This window comes from Sinohyriopsis cumingii, chromosome 16 (genome assembly GCF_028554795.1).
Source record: "Sinohyriopsis cumingii isolate HCF-2022 chromosome 16, ASM2855479v2, whole genome shotgun sequence".
Taxonomy (NCBI): domain Eukaryota; kingdom Metazoa; phylum Mollusca; class Bivalvia; order Unionida; family Unionidae; genus Sinohyriopsis; species Sinohyriopsis cumingii.
The window spans coordinates 82,170,845-82,194,181 of NC_142976.1; the positions used below are offsets into that span (position 1 = coordinate 82,170,845).

Genomic DNA, 23,337 nt, shown 5'->3' on the forward strand with positions numbered 1-23,337 from the left:
ACAGAAGTGAGATGGCAGTGATCCGTAAGGGAAAGCGATTTAGACCACTCGGCCACTTGGGGCCCCTCTACAAGGAGAAAAAGTTGGCACATTTGCCATTAAAGGCTACCACTCCATGATGTCTAACACTTTCAGTCATCATGGCATAGAGATATTGGTCATGATACAGATCTATCAAATCTATATCCATTATTATGGACCAAAATCCCTAACCTGTTTCCAAAATGGAATATGTCCTGGGTCTTAACATGGCTCAATTCGTAGAAATTCAAGCCATTAGCCCTGACATCACTGAAGCTGTTATTATATAAAACCTGGTTCCCGATAGCTTTAACATGCTAAGTGAGCAAGTTCATTGCCCTTTTGACCTGATCTTCAATTCTGATTAGACATTTCAGTGATCCTCATGATGCAACCGGATTTTACAGCCAAGAACTGGTTATTTTCCCTGGGCAATCAGATCCATCACAATTTCCCTGTTGTCTATAAAGAAGTCAAGAACAATGGCCATACAAAATTCTGTCCATGACCACAAGCACCACTTGACATGCACAGAAACGGGTTGTGCATCTACAGATGACTTTCCTCATGATAGCAGAATGTCATCTCCCAAAGCCCAGTCTTCGTACCTTAAGTGGGTTATACATTTAGAAAGACAATAAAAACAATACTTGGATTTTCTATTAAATCATTTTCATCCTATTTTGTCAACATTTATGCTTTAAACTGATGGGATAAACTGTAATCAGGTTTCAATTAAAACCACTGAATTTTCCAATACAATCCCTTATGTTCATTTTATATGACCCACCACAATGTTGTGTACCTTGTCAGTTCATCTGCCAATCTAATCAATTTCTCAGGGGGGCCAGTTGTGTTCCTTGAATGCATTCCTTTGATGCTTTTCTGCAAGATCTAGTTATGGTAAATGCTTAGGTTCATCAATGATGCTAAAGAAAGAAATTCGAAGTCTGTATTAAGAACTGTTTATTAGCACATACACAAGGAAGCCATGTACACTATTCTATAACAATGACAACACTTGAATAAACTCTTAAGAAAAAACATTACATAAAAAAACTAACTTCATTAAATGCCAACAAAACTAATTTTTTTCTGTATAGCACCTGATTATAGCAAAATTGCTAAATTATTTTTTGTGACCTACCTGGCACAATTGTGTCATTTTATGTGAATCTCTCATACAAAAGCCGTGCAGTTTTAAACGTTGTAAGACTCTGGAATTTAATGTCTGATGATAGTAAACAATACAAATTATTTGAATTTTGTGTTACAAAATATATCAACCTTTATATCCTTGAAACTTTATGTAAATAGAAGGTGACACAACCAATTAAAATATATAATGCATTCCTGTATACTAGTCTATAAATACAAGAAGTTGATCTACTGCCATCAGGCCATTTATGTGTCGGCCAAACATGTAAGATATTATTGGAACACTGACTGATACCAACGTTGTTCAAGTTTTAAACATCATGTCACAGGTACTCAAAAAAAGGTTTACTAGAACGTTTAAATATGTGAAAAGAATTTAGAAAAAAAATACGTATATTTTTCAAAGTGGTGTGTGACTTACTGTTTTATACATCTTTTATAATGATTGTTGTGTGTTCAAAATTGGTACAGTTTTCTGATTATATACTTGATGGAAAAATTAGTTTTTAGCAACTTTTGCTGGTTTAAACTATATTTGTGTTAATCACATATTATCTCATAGGAAATTTATACCACTTGATATTTCTGTAATTCTGCTGAGTAGAAAAATCACCCACCCCCACCCCATAAATTTAAAAACTGATTAAACCTATGTTTGGTTTGGTTTGGTTTTGTGGTTGTTTAACACAACTTTTCAGCATATGATCTACATGGTAGCGAGTATATTTGGTGGAGGAAGAATAACTGAGCCATGGGTGGTTGAGCAGACTCAAACTCGTGCAAAATTGAGATGCATGAGTGATCTGTAAAGGTGAGACTGTAGACCACATGACCACCTGGGGCCCCAGATCAAACCTAGACAAAACTTTTTGATAACATTGTTGTTATATACATGATCTGTCAATAAAGAGTCGGCATGTATATTCAATCATTATATACAAACTATAGCCCTATTTAATTTGAATAAATAGGATTAAATTAACTTCCAAGTTTTTGAAAGACAAAGTGAAATTTAATTTATCACAGAGACTTTTAATTGAAATAATCTGTAAGAATTATGTATTTTTGTATCAAACGATTAAATTGTATCATAATTTTCTGTTACTAAAAATATCACTAAGCTTAAAACCATCAATGAATATTATTTATGTCATTACATGGGGGGGGGAGCAGATTTTCCAATGGATTTTCAAAATGTTTATTCCATTGTTCAAACTTATTATATTGATGAACTGTCAGACTCCTGAATAAACTGCTAAGATCATTTTTTAAATTTCTTTTGATGAGATTGTTCAAAATTAAAATGTAAGCCAGTGTTGCAATTCACAATCAAAAGATCACACTGACACACTATATATATATATATATATATATATATATATATATATATATATATATATATATATATATATATATATATCCAAATAGACAGATCAAGGTGTATTAAATACCATTATGAACTTGGTCAAGTAATAAAAGCATTTCACTTTCTGTGAAATGACCAATTGTTTGATGAATGATTTCTGTGATCAATTTGGGTCAAATTCATTTCTGCACCATTCAAGCTGTTTAAGATTTCAGACTATTCCCAAAATAGCCCATTTTGGCAAGACATCATATGGACATATTTATCCACTAACCACCTGTCAACAATTGATAAGTGAAAACTAATGACAAGAAATTTAATGATTTCTAACATTAATATAAATATATCCGTTGTTTATAAAACCTTATCTATACTGCATCTGATATTATTCAATATACAAAGAAATCTATAATGGCCTTCCAACAGACCACCAAAAAATCCTTTCATGGACAAATAAGCACTAGAAATGATGATTAAAAAAAAGGAACTCTTACCTGTTGTCCATTGGAATTATGTATACCTAAATAGGTTTCACTGGTTAACAAGCATTATTTTATTGATTGTACTAATTACCATATATCCTCTCTCATAAGTTGAAGTGCAAACAACAGACTGATCTGCAGTCACATAATGTGCCAACAGATCATGGTCTATATTTATTCTACTGATTAGTCATAACAAACTGCATAAACCCAGATCTGCTGGTACATTATGCGACTGCAGATCTATGTCTTTGCAATTTGCCATTGGATTTGACTAGTAAGTACATACTAAGCACTTTAATGATACAGGCTGATCTCAAAAGAGGTTAGGATTGAACACATTATAATATACAAAGTATACAGAATATAACTTCTGAAACATCATCAATATAATATCAAACAAATATTACAAAATAACAATGGGTGGAACACTCGGGGAAATAACAAAATAGGTTTTTAATCATCTTTTTATGTAAAACTTAAAAAAATAATGGTTGATACAGTAGTTGACAGAAAAATAGTCTGCTCTTGCCCAATATAAAATACAGGGATCGTCCTGGGCTTCGCCAATGCCGCAAATTGCGATTTTTTTTCCTTATTGGCGACAAAAATATCCCATCTGGCAATTTATTTGGCAACAGACTTTTTGGTTATTTAATTTGTACATACAATCATAGATTTGGACTGGATAAATTAAAAGGGAGAACGAAAGGAAGCCACAAACTTGACTAAGCAATGCATTGGAATCTATCTGTTACACAAACGTTCCTTTGTTCGTATTGACAACCCCATCTTTACAGTGCATTGTTACATTATAATCCGCTTATGCTGACATCTGGGCTGAGTACTGTATGCTGTGATACAGTCCATCATGTTACCGAACTATACCTACAACTGACCGACTTCTGAAGACACGAATAGAACAGATACAATTAATTGAATGGCTAATCCTTCTGTTTTTTTTTTACATATACCAATACAATAGTTTTGCTGAACCTTCATAGAAAACTGATAACCTTTGAAGTACCGACTACTGTGTATAAATACAAAAATAATTGTTTATTTCTCAAAATACAGGAGTGAAAGAATCCCTAAATTGGGTGTGAATTTATGCTTATATATATGGTCCAATATTGCCAGGTGTTGACTCGTGTAAGTTTCATTCGTGGGAATGGACATCCTATTTTGCTTGTCGAGAAAATGTATACAACATTTAGTGATCATTCTTGGGATTTAAAAAGCAATTCACTACAAGCTTTGTGAAGCTAGCCATAAGGGGGGGGGGCATTTAATTACGTAATGCATTCAATCGACGGTCGCATTATATGTCACTTATCTTACATTGCAATGTACAATCATAGGGTTTTATTATTATTAAAATGTCAACTAAAGTTGATAATGCATTGGTTAGTCAGGAGTTGGCTGACTTTGTGGCTTATGCTAGGGTTCAAGTTCTCAGGAATGGTATGGTGTATAGAGGTGTTAAGGACTTGATTCAGTTGGCAGTGAGATCCAGGGTAATGTACCATTGCGCATCTGCGATTGCTGAGAGACTACTGGTGTCACCTGTCAGCACTGTAGACTGTGAACGTGGATTCAGTAAGATGAACCTCATAAAAACTAACATCAGAAATAAACTCTGCATCTCATCTCTCGAGAATTTAATGAGAATCAGCATGTACAGATGTGAAAAATTAGATTTTGAAACTGCATTCAACAAGTGGGCAGCCCTAAAATCGTGACGGATCTTCATGTAACACTTTGTTAATGCTTGTTGTAATTAAAGTATTAACTAACTCATCTTTGTAATTGTCATTGCCTGTTACATTAATAGACTAAATTAACACTTGGAAAAATGTACACTACTTGTTCTGGCGACACTTTTTGAAAATTGGCGACAAAACATTGAGGTTGGCGATTTTTTTGGCGACAGCTTTTTAAAAGCCAGAACCATCCCTGAAATATTAAATTTTTTTGATATCTTTTCTCAAAGAAAACTATTTTATTGCATGCAAAACCTCAATAAAGGTTATGCTGTGTAAGCTATATAAAACTGCTATTTTAGCTTTTATGTTGAGACAATTTTTTTATACAGAAAATGCTTGAATTAACATGCTACACTTTTATAAGTAACCTGAAATATTTCATGATATAAAAGTTTCATTATAAATGGCTCACACCATCTTGTTATTTGTATCACAACACTGCAAAGAAAACATGAGCACTAATCTAAGTATGATAAAGGTAATCAAACAAAGTCAAATTACAGTACATTTTTAAAAACATCAATCAGTTAAATACATACCATTAATCAAATCCAAAGTTCTGACAAAGAATAAACTGTCTTCTGGATACAACCCCCATTACTTTAAACACACTGAATACTCTTAACAAAAATGCTGGGTCCACAGCACCAATAGTTTTCAGACCTCCAGTGAAAAACTTCTTAAATTGACTTATTAAAACAATTACAGATTAGTAATTTAAAATGTATTTAGATTTAAATACGCAACCAGGAGGGCTCTACATAATCATAATATATGTGTTCTGTCTTAATTATGGAACTGCAATAGCACAGTGTCTGACCATAATCGTAATATATGTGTTCCATCTTAATTATGGAACTGCAATAGCACAGTGTCTGACCATAATCATAATATATGGGTCGTGAGTCGTATGCTTGCCAAGGCCAGCTGCCTCAGTTTATCCTTTGGAAAGGAAGGAACTTAGAACCCAGTTCCTCCGCATGATATAGCCAACAACAGCTCCTGAAAGGGCTTGATGCTCTACTGTCTGAAAAGAATTTCCAGGAATTCAAGATAAGACCATTTATTCTTTTTAACTGCAGAGTCTTACATTCTCCATTTATGAGGTTTACCAACAACAAAGAAGATGGTTGCCATACTGGAATTCAGATTAGCACCATTTTAATTTAGTACCAACATAAGAAGTGTTCAGCTGAAAACCTATTGTCAATATGATGTTCCATCTAGGATTATGATTTTCACGACTGCTGCATTGGTGACCATGTTGGGGATCAGGCTGGCAAAAATTGTATTAAAAGCCAAATAGGCACCATAAAAAGTCTTTTTTTAAAAAGCACCACACTCGTATAACTTTCTGTTGAGGAGGAGAAGCAAAATATTTCAAGATGGCTGCCATGATGATTATGATGGATTTCTCCTCATCGTTTCTATTTAATACCATCTAGACATCATAAAAAGTCTATTAGTGAAAACTTGGCATTGATATGACCATCCATTCAAGAGTAGTGATAACAAGATCTTCATGGTGGCCATCTTTTGGTCTACGATCAACATAGACAATAATCTGTTAAAATCAGAAAAATGAAAAAAAAAAAAAAAAAATTTCTATCCTAACATAAATGCATCAGAAGTGTGAAAAGCCAGATTCTAACACAAGATGAAAATATTGTGCTCCAATAATGATTTAACAACCAGTGGTATTACAGTGAAATGACAAGAGTGTACAGAGCTGCCTAAAATAAGGAATATGTTACACAGAAAATATGAAACGTATGCTAACAATCAAGGGAGCTCAACACTTAAAAATGATTTCACTGAGGAGAACATGTCATGCTAAAACAGTTCTAGAGAAGTTTGGAAACCTAGCTCTGGAGTTCAAGGTCACTGTATATGGATAATTACATTCAATTAGAATATCCTGATGCTCATTCAGAACTCAATTATATTAATTAAATGTCTGTTTCCTGACATCCTAGTTTTTATTTCTTAAATATGCAGCTAAAAAACAAGTAAAATTCTGTTCCATGATTATTTTTATTTCATGTGTTTGTCGACATGTAAAATATTTCAAATAGAGAAGACTGATTCATAACCCACATATAAAATGCAACCATAATTTTACCCAAATTCTATAAAATGGTACCACATGTGATCATGTAAAGTGCACACAACTGCAAACAGTATGGACTCGGATTTGCCATCACATACTGAGTCCTTAATATGAAGTGTACTGCATATTGTACGCAAATATCTAGACTATAAATACATCAAAAACGTTTATGCATTCAAGGGTCTATGAGACAATGACTATAAATGGTTTTTCTGCTGTTAGCTACAAGCAACATCACATATGAAGATCTGGAGTTCATTGTCAGGGGCCATAATTTTATCCAAAATGGAGTTGGTGAGACAAAACCCAAGACAGGCATATTTAAGTCAATATACATGCTAAAGTGCATCAGAATATGTTCAATGGTTTATGAGCTATGCTGCTTGAAAGGATCTGCTGATGTAGAGATTTAAAACTGATGGAAAAAGGGCACAGATCCATCATACATAGAATTACATTATGTGCAAGGGTTGCAGAGCTTTGCTTCTCTTAAGAAGTGTGAATAGATGGATGGATTTATGCCCTTGATGCAGGGCTCTAATGAAATGCATTCTGATGTTTAAAACATTTGTCTCGTATGATGCCATCTGTGGCATCATGATGTAATATTCCAGTATGTAATACTATAAAAAATATATATTTTTCACTCTATTACTCTTAAATAACAGAAGCAATAGTTAACAATTTTGATTGTATTGATATCCATTAGATCATTCCTACTTATGTTTTGTATTTGCAGGGTCAGAAAAGTTTCAAAATCAAACATCAACCTGCTGGGCTGCCAGGAAAAAATGCACACAGCTATTTCAAATTCTGCAGCACAGAAAATGAATCTGTACTATCAATACTGTTGGTTTTAAAACTTTCCCTTTAATCTCTTCTGAGCTAATAATAAGTCTTTTTCGTTGTGAAGTGTTTCAATATAGACTAATGATCATTCTAAAAATACAGTAAGTTCCTCATGGTAAGTTTAGTAAGCTTAATGGAAATACATTTTCACATTTTGATCTTTGCTGTTCTTTCTTGATCATAAAAAATTAAATGCATTTTCAAAATTTTAATATTTTAAACTCTGATTCAGATTATATAATGAAACAAAGTATTTGCAGTTGTACAGTATACTACAAATGTGAAAAATTCTCCTTCTGCCACATGAACAACAATTATGTACACATTTTCTTACTGTTATATCATCATTTTCTATTACAGTGGGAATTTTATACTACTGCTTGTACAGGATGCTTCTCATCACCTGAATCATTGCCATCTAACTGATGGTAGTGGATTTGCTTAACTCCATTTTCCTTCATCTCCTCTGAATGACCATTCTCTGTAGTATCAGAGAGCTGAAGCTCCTCTTTCTCTTTTTTCTTAAAACATCGGAGGTATATCTCACGAGCGATGATGGCGATCACCAATGGAATTGGTGTAAAGATGGATGAAGCAATTGGCGGTACGATGCTGATGTCATTATCTGGCGGTGGCAAGGACACTCTGAGAAGAACAATGGCAATTCCTGTGTTCTGAATTCCAGTTTCAATGGCGATGGTGCGGATATTTTTCCATGACTGACGTGCAAGAAAGGCAACTATCCCTCCAAAGATGAATCCCAGATATGGAACAAGTGCACCAGCAAGCAGGATTTCTGGTTTGTCACGCATAAGGTCAAATATGTAAAGATTGGCATAAATCCCAAGAGTGAAGACAAGGATAAGAAAAATTATCATGATGGGCCTGATTCCCCAAACAATCTTTTCTGCCACACGTGGCAGCTTCCATTTTATCAACAATCCAATTCCTACTGGAATAATAAGACCAGCCAGTGAGGTAAGGATATTCTCATAAGGGATCTTGACATCTGTATCGTAGATGACCATCTCGCCAAATGTGAACAACCATAAAGGGATCATGCCTGAAAGGAAACGTTATCTCCTTTAAAGTCCTGATCTTGTATAAATAAATGCTTTTTGTGTTTGTTTTATAATAAAAAAATAATTTAAAAATGATAGGTAACCTGAATAACTGAGTGTTTGTTCTCAACGAGAAATAGACTGGTCACAAATGGTCTTGTAAGCGTTGTCTTCCCTACCTTTACTCTAGTCTCATTTAACCAAAGTCGTGCAACTACAAAAGACCTACATTGCCTAAGTCTAACAAAGGTCTGTATAAATGATTGCTATTGCCACCTGTTTGTTTTATCCTTCTTTTCCTCTGTCTAAAACATACACTATCTATACCTTCAAGTCCACCAACACTTTGTGCACAAACTCTAAATGCAAACATATTTATCATGTACCTCAGAGGTGGCTGAATGTACTTGTGAGAAAGCTGGTAATTATGCCCTTATTCAGCACTCAATGAGTAAGTGTCAGTTGGAAGATTTGCAAGATTTCATGCAAAAGTAACAACATATTACTCTGGTAACTATACATATTTTAAGTTATTGATTCAAAACAAAAGTTTCAAAACTGAGAATACAAACTAATCTCCAATAGGATGGATTAAGGTTCTTTCACCACTGTACACATTGGCTTGAACATAAATGCCATATAGTACAGAGTGATGTCTCAAACTCAAATTATTTAGTACAGATAAACAAAGATATTGCAAACAGTAAACCAGAACTCCTTTTTGGTTGAGTCTGCCATTTTATTTGGTTAGAAAAGACATACATAAATGTAAAGTAAAAAGGTTTAAATTGTGGTAATCCAGGTTGTGGATGGCTGTAAGGATGGACATGCAGACGAATGCCAAAATTATCTCTATAATGAACTTTTGCCAAAGTAGGCTTGACAAGAAATAATTGCCAAGTGTAAGCCATCCAGAAAGATTTTGGATAAGGCATGTCATGTAGAACTAAAATAAATGTGCAGAATTTTTTTTTATGTCCTTTTAATCACAGTGACCGTGACAAGTGACCTTTTGACTCCTAATATCAATAAGGTTCTACCTTACACTCAGTGCAAGACATCCTCAGTTTCTGGTAACCACAGGTGAAGGAGAACTCAATTTATTGTGCCTGAACCATTTTTCTTCTTTCATTCAAATAACCCTGACCTTTGACCTTGAACATGATATCTTCCTTAACCCTGACCTTTTGACCCTGAACATGAGTTCTTCCTTAACCCAAGTACAAAGAAATAAAGATATTGTATGGAAACCATTTTTATTGTTTCTGGCAGTGACACTGATCTTTGAACTTTTAAGCCCCAAATCAGTAGGGTTCTTCTTGAACACCAGTGCAGGCCATCCACAAAATTTAGTAACTGTAGATGGTGGAGAAATCGAGTTATTGTGCAGAAACCATTTTTTTTCTTTTAAGTCATGGTGAGACTGACCTTCAGACCCGGAAGTCAGTGTAGGGTTTTTCCTTACCCCAAGTAGAAGTTATCCAATAAGTTTGGTAAATGTAGATGGTTGACAACTCCTGTAATTCTGCATAACCATTTTTCTTTTTTTCAGTCACAGTGACCTTGACCTTTGAGCTTTTGAACTTTTCCCAAACTGTAGATGCATGCCACTTACAAAGTTCAGTAGCTACAGACAGTGGACAACTAAAGTTACTGGTCAGAAGTGAAATTGGTGATGGATAGTAAGACTATATAACATAATTTGCTCCAACTTATCAAGGATCAACCAAAAACAAATTTGTTTCACTTTTAAAAAATTATACTCTTGCAAAATTTCTTACTACCTGTCCAGACTGTTTATAAAAAAGCATGAAATAATATTCTGGATTTTGTGAAATTTCATTATAAAAACCTTGATTTTAAGTAAGTAATCATATTTTTTCCAACCTGATATATAAAAATGCTAATAATTACCAAGGGCTAAAACTGTGCTGCAGAGAGTCATGGTTACACTCAGTGAGACGTCACCAGCAAGGAGGTAGGAATAAGCATTGCTAGCAGCTCCCCCTGGTGCACATCCCATGGCAAAAAGTCCAAAGGCATTCACTGGGTCAAAATTCAGCAGCTTGGCAATGGCAAAGGAAATCTGAAATATTTAATATTTCACTTGTATATATTTTTAATACACACACACACACACACTTATATAATCAAACAATACAAAGAATAGTTTCTAATAGTTTCTATGCAATAAAATCTTATATAATAAGTCTACACTTTTAAGGACACAACTAATCTCGACTGGTCAACAATTAAAAAATACAGTGGTGCAGCATGTATTTCTTGTTGGGTTAATATCTGAGCCATTTTTCAGAATTTAATTTTACTATTTCATCTATGTTAAGTCAATGAGTATGACTTATAAGATTTATAACGGCTTACATTATAAAATCTTCATTGGTTCAAAGGGATACAGGTCATTAATTTATATTTTCACTTGCAAACAAACACAATTTGTTGCAAAATATAATGGTAAAATAAAATCAAAATTCTGATGTAAAAAGGTAGAAAGTAATTTCTTTTCATTCCTCATATTATTTGCAATGTAACATGGTAGACAAATAAAACCAATATCAATTTATTAATAGAAAAAGAAACCCAAGGGGTCTAACATAAAACTCAAATTTACTGATGCATGATCGAGTGTATTTTATATGTTGCTGCCATTGCTGACTGAGTGTGGATTATATGATGCTGCCATTGCCTTTGCTGACTGAGTGGGGATTATATGATGCTGCCATTGCTGACTGAGTGGGGATTATATGATGCTGCTTTTGCTGACTGAGTGTGGATTATATGATGCTGTCTTTGCTGACTGAGTGGGGATTATATGATACTGCCTTTGCTGAGTGGGGATTATATGATGCTGCCTTTGTTGACTGAGTGTGGATTATATGATGCTGCCATTGCTGACTGAGTGGGAATTATATGATGCTGCCTTTGTTGACTGAGTGGGGATTATATGATGCTGCCTTTGTTGACTGAGTGGGGATTATATGATGCTGCCACTGCTGACTGAGTGGGGATTATATGATGCTGCCTTTGTTGACTGAGTGGGGATTATATGATGCTGCCATTGCTGACTGAGTGTGGATTGTATGATGCTGCCTTTGTTGACTGAGTGTGGATTATATGATGCTGCCTTTGTTGACTGAGTGGGGATTATATGATGCTGCCACTGCTGACTGAGTGGGGATTATATGATGCTGCCTTTGTTGACTGAGTGGGGATTATATGATGCTGCCATTGCTGACTGAGTGGGGATTATATGATGCTGCCATTGCTGAGTGGGGATTATATATATATATATATATATATATATATATATATATATATATATATAATAATCTACTGATTTATTTTGTTTGTTTCTGGGTGCTTCCAAGTGAACCTATTAGGAATTTGTTTTTTTAAATTTTATTTCTGCATTCAAGCATGAATTATGTGTCCTCTGCAAGCTTGCAGTCTAGTTCTTTATTAGATGACACACCAAAAAGTTGATAATCACTTAATTTCAGTTTACAATCAACTCATTTATCCCCAGTTTCTCTATGGTTTTCAAACATGATTAAGAGGGTGATGAGAGTTTGAATCATCAAAGCTTTTTTATACTACTTTCATTTAAAGTCTAGCAATAACAGTAAAAGATACATGGCTCTATTGGGCAAAATGAATCTGAGTCAGGGCAAGATACCATTTAAAATTCACTTGCTTTGGGCCAGTAAGAATTTTGCTTCTCTGCTACCCCAAAAAGTACTAAACATAATCTGGGGAAAAAACTATAGTTTGTGTTAAAAAAAATGCAGACCTTCAACATTACTCTAAGTGTAGTCTACAAGTTTTAGTGTAATATCTGAGGTTTTTGCACCAACTTATAACTTCCTAATCAAAGTCCTGGTTTAAGATTTATGCTTCTTATAACACAAAACAAACTCACATTTACATACGGTTACAGTGAGTGTCTAATTCAAAACATCAGTAAATAAACCTCTCCCTTGATAATTCACGCACAATGGGGTCCACAAACAAAGACTACACTACAAGTGAGGTGCCAGTTACTGAGAACCTCCAAAAATTGAAAAAAGAAACCGTTTTGACATCGAGAAAAACAGTGGGGGGGAAGCAACATTAGAGAAGTGGGTTGTTTACTGACTGAATCCTCATTTTACAATCCCGTCGATAATAATTTGTAATAGCGTGCTTTTTCTGATCAAGCTGATCATTATTCAGTTTAAATTACATTTATTTTCAAAATGTCCAACACATAAAAGATCATTCCAACTGGTTCAACAACCAAAAACTATGTGTATTACGTCACTGCTTTTTGTGTTCTTGATGAGTCGGGTTCTCGCAATGGTGTTTAATATTATTCTGCCAAATTGGGAGTCCCCAGAGCAGGGAACTAGACTAACTGTTAATACACCACCAAACAAGATTTTTTAAAAAAAAACCACAATATTTATTACGTGAGACAATCGTCTACGTCGAAACTCAATTTTTGTATTTGTTCAATTAGTACAATATTAATGTCGTGATTTCATTGGAAGTAATAATAAAACTAGTCATCCCTGAGGATATCTCTAATTCCAGTTCAAGAATTCTCTGAAACTCGCTTGCCCACAATGGTCCGTATCTTTGAAATCAAGCTCTTTATTTTACGAAGTATTCATTTCGCTTGGCTGCTTTTGTTATCTTTGATCACATTTATGAGTGTCTGTTAATTTAAGGTAGTTTATGTTTCATATACAATAACATTTATAAGTGTTCGATTATATATAATGGATAGCATGATTATTTCAGTTCTCAGAAATGTGTTAAAGTGATTAGTGTTTTAAGGCAATTTAGGAAGCAAAGCAAGCAAAAATAAATTTCAGAACTCTTGGTTGTATGGATTTTAACTGTGAAGGTAACAAAATAAAAATGGGGGGTGTAATTACTGGCACCTAAGGCAAACAACGTATCAACGTACAACAGTTCTGTGTGTACCTTGTTAGTTGTTTGTTGAAATAGGAGAGCACCTGTAGCCATGCAACAGAGTGATTGATAGACAATAATAAGCACTTGCTTGTATTTTGGCACAGTTGTTTTGTGCTGATAAAGCATTACCACCATACTGGACAGAGGCGTTTAACTTTAGTCCAGGCTTGTGGAATTTGAGTCTGTGTCTACCCAGTAAGATTTTTTTTTTTGAGCACTAACACTTAAAAGCTTTTCAATTTTAACATTTTCTAACTGACAAATTTTAATTTCTAAGAAATAATTTTCAGTTCCCTAATTTACATATATTTTTGTGATGTCCCCAATATCAAACAATTTGTTTTATCTTCATTAATTACCATTTTCATTTTTTTGTGCCACACTTTTAACTAATAAGGTCGGAGTCTAACCTTGCTTGGATAACCTCTGCATGAGAACAGTATCATCTGCAAAAAAATCTGTATTTGTGAATCATTCCTTATTGTAAGATGTTTTTTTAAAGTAAAGAGAAGAGGCCTAAAATTGAGTCTTGCAGCAATTTATGCCAAATAGGAATTTTTCTCCATGTGGGTAGGTAGTCAGAGTTCTTATGTCTAAATCTGCAACAGATGCTGCTGACTTATGAGAATCTTCTTTGTCCTAGTTTCTTAAAACTCAGCTGGCACCATCGCACTTACATTTTGGCAAAGGATGGAATCCTTAGAAATTAGCCATCTTTGTTGAATCATGTTCCAATCTTCCATTGCATTTCCTGGGGTACTATTTGATGAAGATATGCTCTAACAAATACTTGTATGTATTTTTTACATACTGACAGACAGCAGATCAAAAACTACATGAAAAATCATACAAACACTAAGAGCTGAAATGATTATTCATTGAAAGCATTCAGACAGAATCTGAATATTTGTCAATGCTTAATACAAACATGAAATCTATCCTTTTTTCTTTTCATTGTCTACTTTTGATATTTAATGTCCCCTGCCCCCTTTCCTTACTAAGTAGCATTTAGAACACTTTGAATTCAATCTCTGACCTTTAATTACACCTGTAAATGATAGTCATCTACCTGTAGCTAATTACACCTGTACATGATAGTTCAGGGGTGCTTCATACATTTTTTTGTGTGGGGGATAGACTAAAAATTAAATGAATGTGTGTTATTTTCCCAGTTTACCTTCAAATGTTCAATATGACAAAAACATTTTTCAGTGAAAGTCAAGTAAAGGTGAACATGGTCATATCTCTTGACTGATTGTTCAGTTACATAATGAATCTCAAAAAAGTACTGACGTGATTTGTTTTCAATGAAAATAGCAGACATTTTTCCAATTTAATTAAATAAACATGGATACATTGATTTGTACATACTGTATATACTCCCTTATAAATCGAGTCCAACTGCAAACTGCACAGACCCAGATCAGCAGTCATGTAATGCACCTCCAGCTCTGGGTCTGTGCAGTTAGGAGTAATCAGTAGAACAAACAGCATAGACCCAGATCTAGAGAAGATCTTTGTTGTTTTGTAGTTTGACTCAACTTATAAGCTAGTATAAATGGTAAAGGCTTTTGTCGACTTTAATATGATGGCCTCTGTTCTACAACATCTTCTTTATCTACTTGTCTTCTTTTCAAGAACTCCTGTATGATAATGAATAAAAATGTGTGCAGTGTGACTGTTCTGAATTTTGACATCATGCTTATGTTGTAAGTGGGAGTCCCCATTTCAGATGATTTACCAGGTTTGAGGTTGTTCCATTGTACTGACATATTATGAGATCTTCTCAACATGTTATCATCATGATCCCAGAAAAAACAGATTTACCTTACTTATGCATTTCCTTTGGCTTCAAAATAAGAGCAAAAAAATCAACATGAACTTGTAAACATTTATATTTAAAAAGAAGAAATCAAGAGCAATGACTTCATCAATTATATCAATTTGCAATGTAAAATACATGATAAAGACAAAAGGAAAAATAATAAAATACATCTTTTTAGCGACAGGGATATGTGGTAGCTAGTATATTTGATGAAGATGCTAAGACTAACATTGCCAAAGAAAAGAGTTTAAATAATTCAGAAAAACTAATTAATGAATAACTGCATGTATAATTATGGGTACCAAATGTCCAACATCCTGACTTAGCAACCAGTTGTTTCAGCTCTTACAGTGTACAACTTTGTACAATTCTGCACAACCCCTTTTTATAATTAAAAAAATATTGTAAAAGTTACATGTAGTTGCCATCATATCTCTCTGGAAAAGGGATTTCTGATGTGCAGGTTGTTATTGGAAAGATATTCCCTACAGCACTGGTCCAAAATCAAGAGGTTTAAAACATGTATCGTCCTGTTATGTGTCTTCATGCAGTATGATAATTTGTGGTTTTCAAGAGAACACATCTTTCAATTATGTCATGACCACTACCTATGGCTGAGTTTGTTAAAATTCATCCCATGGAAAGAAAGACTGGTGGAAATTTGCAAACATTATAGGTGCATGTAGTACATTATTTTATGGATGGGTAAGAAGTCCTATTTACCTCCACTATGTGCTGGGACTTTAAATTACTGGGTTGCAGCAACCACAAAATCCATGAAAATCAGTACCAGACAAAAAAGCAAATTCACCGTAACTACATTTGACTAGTTACTTTTTTCTATTACTAATACATTAAAAAATCCTTACTAACTACTCTGATGGAGCAAATCAACTTCCCACCATAAAAAGTATTTGGTTAGTTACTCAGCATGTGATAGTAACATGATTCAGTGGATAACTACATAACACTGTTTAGAATGATTTACTGCATTATGGAGTTAGATTCAGGTGGAGCTGTTGTCACTGATATTCAGTGGTTGATCTGTGGTAGTACAATTTGTACATATTTACAAGAGAAACCTACTTTTACCAGTTTTACTTGAATAGTTTTTTAAAGTTACTTTCTTAATTAACTTAATATATCTTTACTTATTTTGACCGATTTACTTTCCTTTATTTGTTGATAATCGTAAATATTATAACCATTTTTTATGACTCCATGTTTCTTTTCCCTAAATATACATGTATGCACTTTGAGTGACATGAGTAATAAAGAATGCCAGTTAAGTTCTGTAGTTCCGAAACTATGGATACCTTCAAGAGATACATGTAGATGATCTGCAAACCCACCACGTAAATTAATTTTTAAAAACTAGTTTGCAACCTAAATTTTATATTTTTGCTGATGCTGTTGTGGGGTTTAACGCCATTTTTCAGCACACGATAGGCTTTGCATGTCGGCCAGTATTAATGGTAGAGGAAGAACCCAGGAAAACCCCGGGAAGAACCACTGACCCACGAGAAGCTACTGGCAAGCTTTCTCACATACCCACATTGGCCGAATCCTGGACTCAAACCCACGCAGACCGAGGTGAGATGGCAGTGATCCGTAACAGAGAGCGCTTTAGACCACTCAGCCACTTGGGGCCTCATATTTTTGCTTATAAAGTTACCAAATCATAATAATTTTCTCCAATCAGACTCTGAAAATCAAAGTTATGATAAAACTAAGAACATTTTAAGGAATGCTGAATTAAGTTTCTGTGATTTTTACAATAAACTTCAGTTTTCTTTGCAGTATCAAGAAGAATGTTCACTAGAATTGTATAAAAACCCAGGATGTGCCGTAATACATGAACATTCCAATATGACACTATTATACAATGAAAAATTAACTCCAACTTTAACTAATTTGAGCAGAAAAATCCACCTACCTAAAATTTTACCTCATATTTTGAAGTCCAGGTAATTTAATTTCTTCACTAAATCCCTCATATCACAAATGCCCCCATTTATTCAAATGGAGCAAGGAATTTTCCCTCTAAACATTTCAGATTAGACAATGTCTGATAAATCATTCCCCCAAGCCACCAATATACAAAAACACTACAAGTCTGGGGGATGATGGAGGCAATGGTGTTGCACGGTTGTAAGCATACCTGAAGAATATGAGAGAACATATCAATGACATTTTATTTGCACACTTTTGTATATTAAAATTTTTTTATTAAAACAAAGTAAAGGTCATTGATCTGATTAGAATATATTTTTTAAAAGTGATGTGATGTGTCACAACAAACTACTCCAGGATACATATAATTCCTCCATGTAATATGTCAACCCCTACTCCCCCTATCATGCATATCTGGGTTGGTATCTTACATCATAAGTCTACATGTAATTTCTACACAAACTGTATTGTACTTTACAAAACTACATAGATCCTTACCATTGGCATCAAAACAAACTGCGAAAACATGCCAGTCAATGGGGCAATCGGTCTTCTGAGGACATCTTTGATAACCTGCAGCTCAGTCTTGCATCCCATGGCCACATTGGCTACACAAACCAAGACGATGACCAAGCCTGTAAAGATGTGGCTCAGCACACCCTCCTTTCTTCTAACAGAGATAGCATATTTCTCAGGTAGTTCATACCAATCAGATTGTTCTTCACTTCTCTCAAGGCCTGGTTTGTCATACTGACCATCATCTGCTCTGCCTGACTGATCAACCTTGTTTACATACAAGCTCATCCAGGTTCGGCCAAGAAAGACACCTTTGACGTTAACAGAAATGTTGGTTCGGCCCCCTCCCATGACACTCTGCGTAGCATTCCCATCTATTTCAGCGTATTTTGTGTCCAAAAGGGAGGCCTTAATCTTTAAGTTTTCGGACTCGTTCTGACTGATATCAAACAGCAAAGATTTGACCTCCTTTTCAAAGATTAGGTAAGGAAATTCCTCGCGTGCTGTGATTGACAATTTTGATGACCCAGTCATTGAGGCATTTTTCAAAGTACAAACGACGCTGGTCACCACTTCGAGAAAGAAAATTATCAAAAGTTTTACTGGACAAGCCATTTTTGCTGCAGATATCCAAATGCCTGTGGTAGATTTTCAAATCCGGTTAGGTCGTCACACAGGAAATGTTATACCTCACAACGTGAGTAGCACATTCACATACAGACTAGAACAGAAGGGATATAACTCGAATTGTACTGTTCTTGTTATTTTAATGTTCTCTTCGATATGAAGGGGAGCAACATTACCCGTTTCGAGTAGACGCTATATCCGCTTTCACGTTTGTTTGTTGTTTGTTTTGTTTTTTTGGGTGTTTTTTTTTTATAAATCGAAATATTTAAGGTAGAATTAATTGTTTATCATTTTTTTAAAAAAAAATTCTGCTTTTTTTATTTACTTATGTATTTATATATTCAACTTTAACAACCTTTTTCAGGGGGGCTGCTATTTTTTGTTGTTGTTAACAGGTCAATTTCTTGAGCTATTTTCATTTTGTTCAAGTCCGTTCAAGACTAAATAGTTGCTCATAAATAATAGATTTTAATGGGGAAAAAACTGTAATTTCCTCATCACGAAAATACAAAAATAAAAATTCCATACAGAAATAAAGAAACAAAACTCCTCAAATAAACTATCTTAACGGCAAATGTTGCCAGATGATCCCTTATGTAGAAGTTTTGAAAATATCTTTAAAATTTCAACCTTTTTCTCGTTGTGCTTGTTCTTAGCATATTCAAGTTATTCTTTTATTTGCATTAAATTCTACATGTCTCCCTTTTTATATTTTTATTTGTCTGAAACTATGTATAAATCAACGGCCGTTCAAACCAATAGTAGAGAGGAAGACAGTGGTAATAAATTTATGATTTCTACCGAAATCCCCAAATCACATGTTTGTAATTGCATTTGGCAAAGTTTCTCGAATAAATATGGTTTAAACTAAACCAATAGCATAGTCAATGTTTGCGCGCAAAAAGTACTCTTTTTCAGATTTAAAAGTCAACTTTGAGCAGCAGAGGGGGAGAACAGACCGAAACTAAAAGAAGGATGAACAGACAAAAACAGTTTCACAAATACAGGGAGGCTGAACAGACAAAAAAACAGTTTCCGTGGCGGGGTCGTCATTGAAAAATCCACGGTCGGTCCAGCCCCCCCCCCCCCCCCCCCTCTGCTGCTCAAATCCATGCGGGAGAATTAAATCATGGACAAATAAATAATGGCAAATATTGGCGAATCTCACGCATCTAGACTAGCACGAGAACGACTCGAAGCAATTAAAAAATTTATTCCTGTCCGTGATAGTGTCAGAGAAAAATTACAAGCAAGACAAGAAGCAAAAATCGAATTTGCAGCTGGCGCGGAAGAATTATTTAAGCCCGTTACAACAGCTACAAAAAAAGCCGCAACAGCCGCTGAAAAGGCAATATGGGGCGATATTAAAGAGGAGGAGAGAGAAAAGTTGGGTATTATCCCGTTGACTCAAAAAATAGCAAAAAGAACGAAGCAAACAAAAAAGATTTTACAAGATCTTCCGGCTGATATAGTTGCAGCTCAGCCTCCACCCGTCGCTGAAGTCGCTAAAGTCTCCGAAGCTGCTACACCCCAACCAGCAAAGGAAATTGTTGAACTAACTGCGAGATTTGATCCGGGTTTTATTAAATTCTTAAAAAATACGCCAGAAGAAAAATTGCCTGAATTGGTGTTAGAGGGTTTATTCAACAAAGAAAGAGTTTTAGCCGAGAAATATAAGCGCACGACTGATGACAATTTTGCTAAATGGACGTATCGTGTATACTACAACAAGAAAACGGTTAAATCTAACGATCCGAAATACTTAGCATTTATAGACGCAATAAGGAAACTTAGCAAAAGTAGACAACAAGGATCTCCTCCTCCCTATTCACCGCCACCAGAGAAGCGTCCAGATGAAGACGATGATGTTCTCGGAGATCTTGGCCTCTTTGAAGCTACAGGTAGTGGTCTTGGTGGTCACATTACTTGTCCTAACAATATCGTCAATGACGTATCACGGTTGGAAGTTCTCATCGGAGGAAGACGTGCCGGAAACAACTCTCCGGAAATTATAAATGAAGCCGCAGATATCTGTCAGAGACTATTTCAGCGTGGCATTATGGATATTGGCATCTACCGGGGACTCATTGATGAACTCGCGGATGGTTACTACAGCGACTAGCAAATTTAGTTAGAGAAACAATAATTAAATAAAATGATCGTGCACAATTCTCAACCTAGACACGCTAGTGTGTTACCAGTCCGCGTAGTGAACTCGCGATTACCAGTCTACAGAGCAACCTACGGAGATGGTCTCGGTGATACAGTTACTGGTTTGTTTTCAAGAATAGCCCCTAAGGTGTTACCGATTGCAAAACAATTGTCGATGAAAGCTATTGATGTTGTCAAGGATAAAGCCCTTGGATCTGTTGGTGATCTCGCCGGGAAGGCATTCGCGTCAATCAAGGATAGACTGTTACGGTTAACTCGTAGATTAAAAAAACCACCACCGGTGAAACTGGCCAGTACTGAACTTATGCCCGCGGACGTCAGTAAAGTAATAAATCAGGCTGCCAATCAAAAACTTGCAGAGCTTGTAACCCAAACACCCGAACAAATAAATACAAGCCTGATATCAGGAAGCGGATTTCGTTTTAGAAGACAATAATTTTATATAAAATGTTTAAACCTATATCTGATCCAGCGTTCGACATGGATGCACCAACACTAAAAGATGAGTCCGTGCGCGATTATCAGTATTATTCTTATGAGGCAACAGTACCTAATCAACGCGGACGAATTGAATTACGAGTCCAGGATACAAGTAGATATTTCCTGCCCGCTGAAGCATTTCTTGAAGTCACGGGTGAACTTGTAACAGATGTTGTCGCTAATACAGAATACGGAGCTAATGTTCGAGTTGGTTTTGTTAACAACGGTATCATGGCGCTGTTCAAAAGTGCTTCATACAGCATTGACGGAAGAGAAATTGAAATAATTCAGGATAATGTTGACGTTGCTACAACAATCCTGGGATTAGCGAGATACTCAGATGATTACACTAGATCGGCTGGTCCGACTATGATGTTCGCTAAGGATAATTCTGATCATCCTGAACACAGATCTGCTATTCAAGTACAAACAGCACAAGGCACTGCTTCTGACCCACAACCGGCTGGATTTGCGGCCAGGCCAGGTGCTGCATTTTCAATATTAAGGCCTAGTCCAGATTACAATTTAGGTTTTGCTACGCGTAAATTAATGTTATCAGGTGACCGTAGGAGATTTTCATGCGCAATTCCGCTGTCTCACATCTTTGGATTTTGCAGACATGTCAGAAAGGTTATTTTTGGAGCCAATCATACAGTTGTACTTAACCGAAAAAGTGATGACGTTGACGCCATCTGGCGAGAAGACGGTGTTGCTGGCGGTAAAGTAATATTATTTAAGCTTGCTTTGTGGATGCCAGTGATGTCCCCATCGATCACTGAAGAGCAACGGCTACTCTCTTTCATGGACACAGGCGGTAAATCACTGATATCGTGGTTAACAACAACAACAGATTCCATTCAGGGTGCCGGTGCTGGGCAATTCACGTGGCACATAGCATCACAGCAGGGGGTGTCAGCACCACGACATATTTTCGTAGCACTCCAGGCTAACGCAAGAGTAAATAGTCAAATACGCTCGCACATGATTTTTGACAAACTAGCTGTCTCTGAAGTTTCGCTGCGAATAAACGGACATCAAGAACCATCCGAGGATATAGTGATAGATTTTGAAAACAATCAAGTTGCGCGTGCATATCATCGTCTGATGACATTTATGGGACGTGATCAAAATATTGATACCGGCTTGCAGATATCACAACTGGATTTTACAACGCTGTATCCGATTTATTACTTTTCGCTGGAACATTTGGATCTAACAAAACAATCTGTCGTTGATATACACTTCAAAGCTCATGTAGGTGAGTTTCCCGCTGCAGTTGCTGGTCCACCTGCAATTCCTGGTGGTTTTAGAGCTGTCGCGGTTATACTCTCCGATAAAGCAATGCTGCTTGAAGGTGTTGGCGGACGAATGAGAGTTATTGACGCTCCAGTAGAAAACATGTAACAATTAGATTAGTTTCTGAAATATAATGTCATACAGTCATGTTAATGTCACCTTGACTTCCGGTCAGACAAAGAAATTGCAATCGAAGAACGCAGGCACGTGCGGGACATCAATAACACTAAAACGAGATCAGATTACTGGTGGTCCAAACAAGCTGTCGTTGACTAATACTCAGCTTAAACATTTTAATAAGGCACTAACAGCAAAAACCGGTGTCCGACTTGATTTCTCTGCTGCAGCTATCAAGGACATGACTAAAACCGGTGGAATATTTCCTCTTCTCGCAGCAATACCGGCGTTGATTGCCGCGGCAGCACCAGCCGTAGCAAAGGCAGCAGCACTTGGTGCAGTTGGAACCGCAGCTGGAATGGCACTAAAGAAAGTAACCGGAAAAGGGTACAAGAAAAAAAAGGGACGCGGTCTAAGACTACCAGGAACTCCCGCATCATGGTATCCAAAAAATTTCTAACGCTGAAACACAAAGTGTTTCCAATGAGCAATTTTGATTTACTCGATGCTGTTAAAAAATTGCGTATAAAACATTTCAGAGGAGTATTTATGCGAGATCAA

The 23,337-nt window shown here is 35.6% G+C and overlaps 1 protein-coding gene across 1 annotated transcript; it reads right to left on the minus strand.

Annotated features, from left to right (window-relative positions):
• Positions 1-970: 970 nt before the first annotated feature.
• On the minus strand, positions 971-18,818 carry LOC149780900 (ileal sodium/bile acid cotransporter-like). The gene is made up of 3 exons (XM_089937993.1): positions 18,067-18,818; positions 10,728-10,899; positions 971-8,815 (listed from the first exon to the last, which is right to left on the minus strand). The coding sequence occupies exons 1-3, from the start codon at positions 18,697-18,699 to the stop codon at positions 8,121-8,123; spliced, it is 1,500 nt and encodes a 499-aa protein (XP_089794119.1). The 5' UTR covers positions 18,700-18,818; the 3' UTR covers positions 971-8,120.
• Between the last annotated feature and the right edge of the window lie 4,519 nt (positions 18,819-23,337).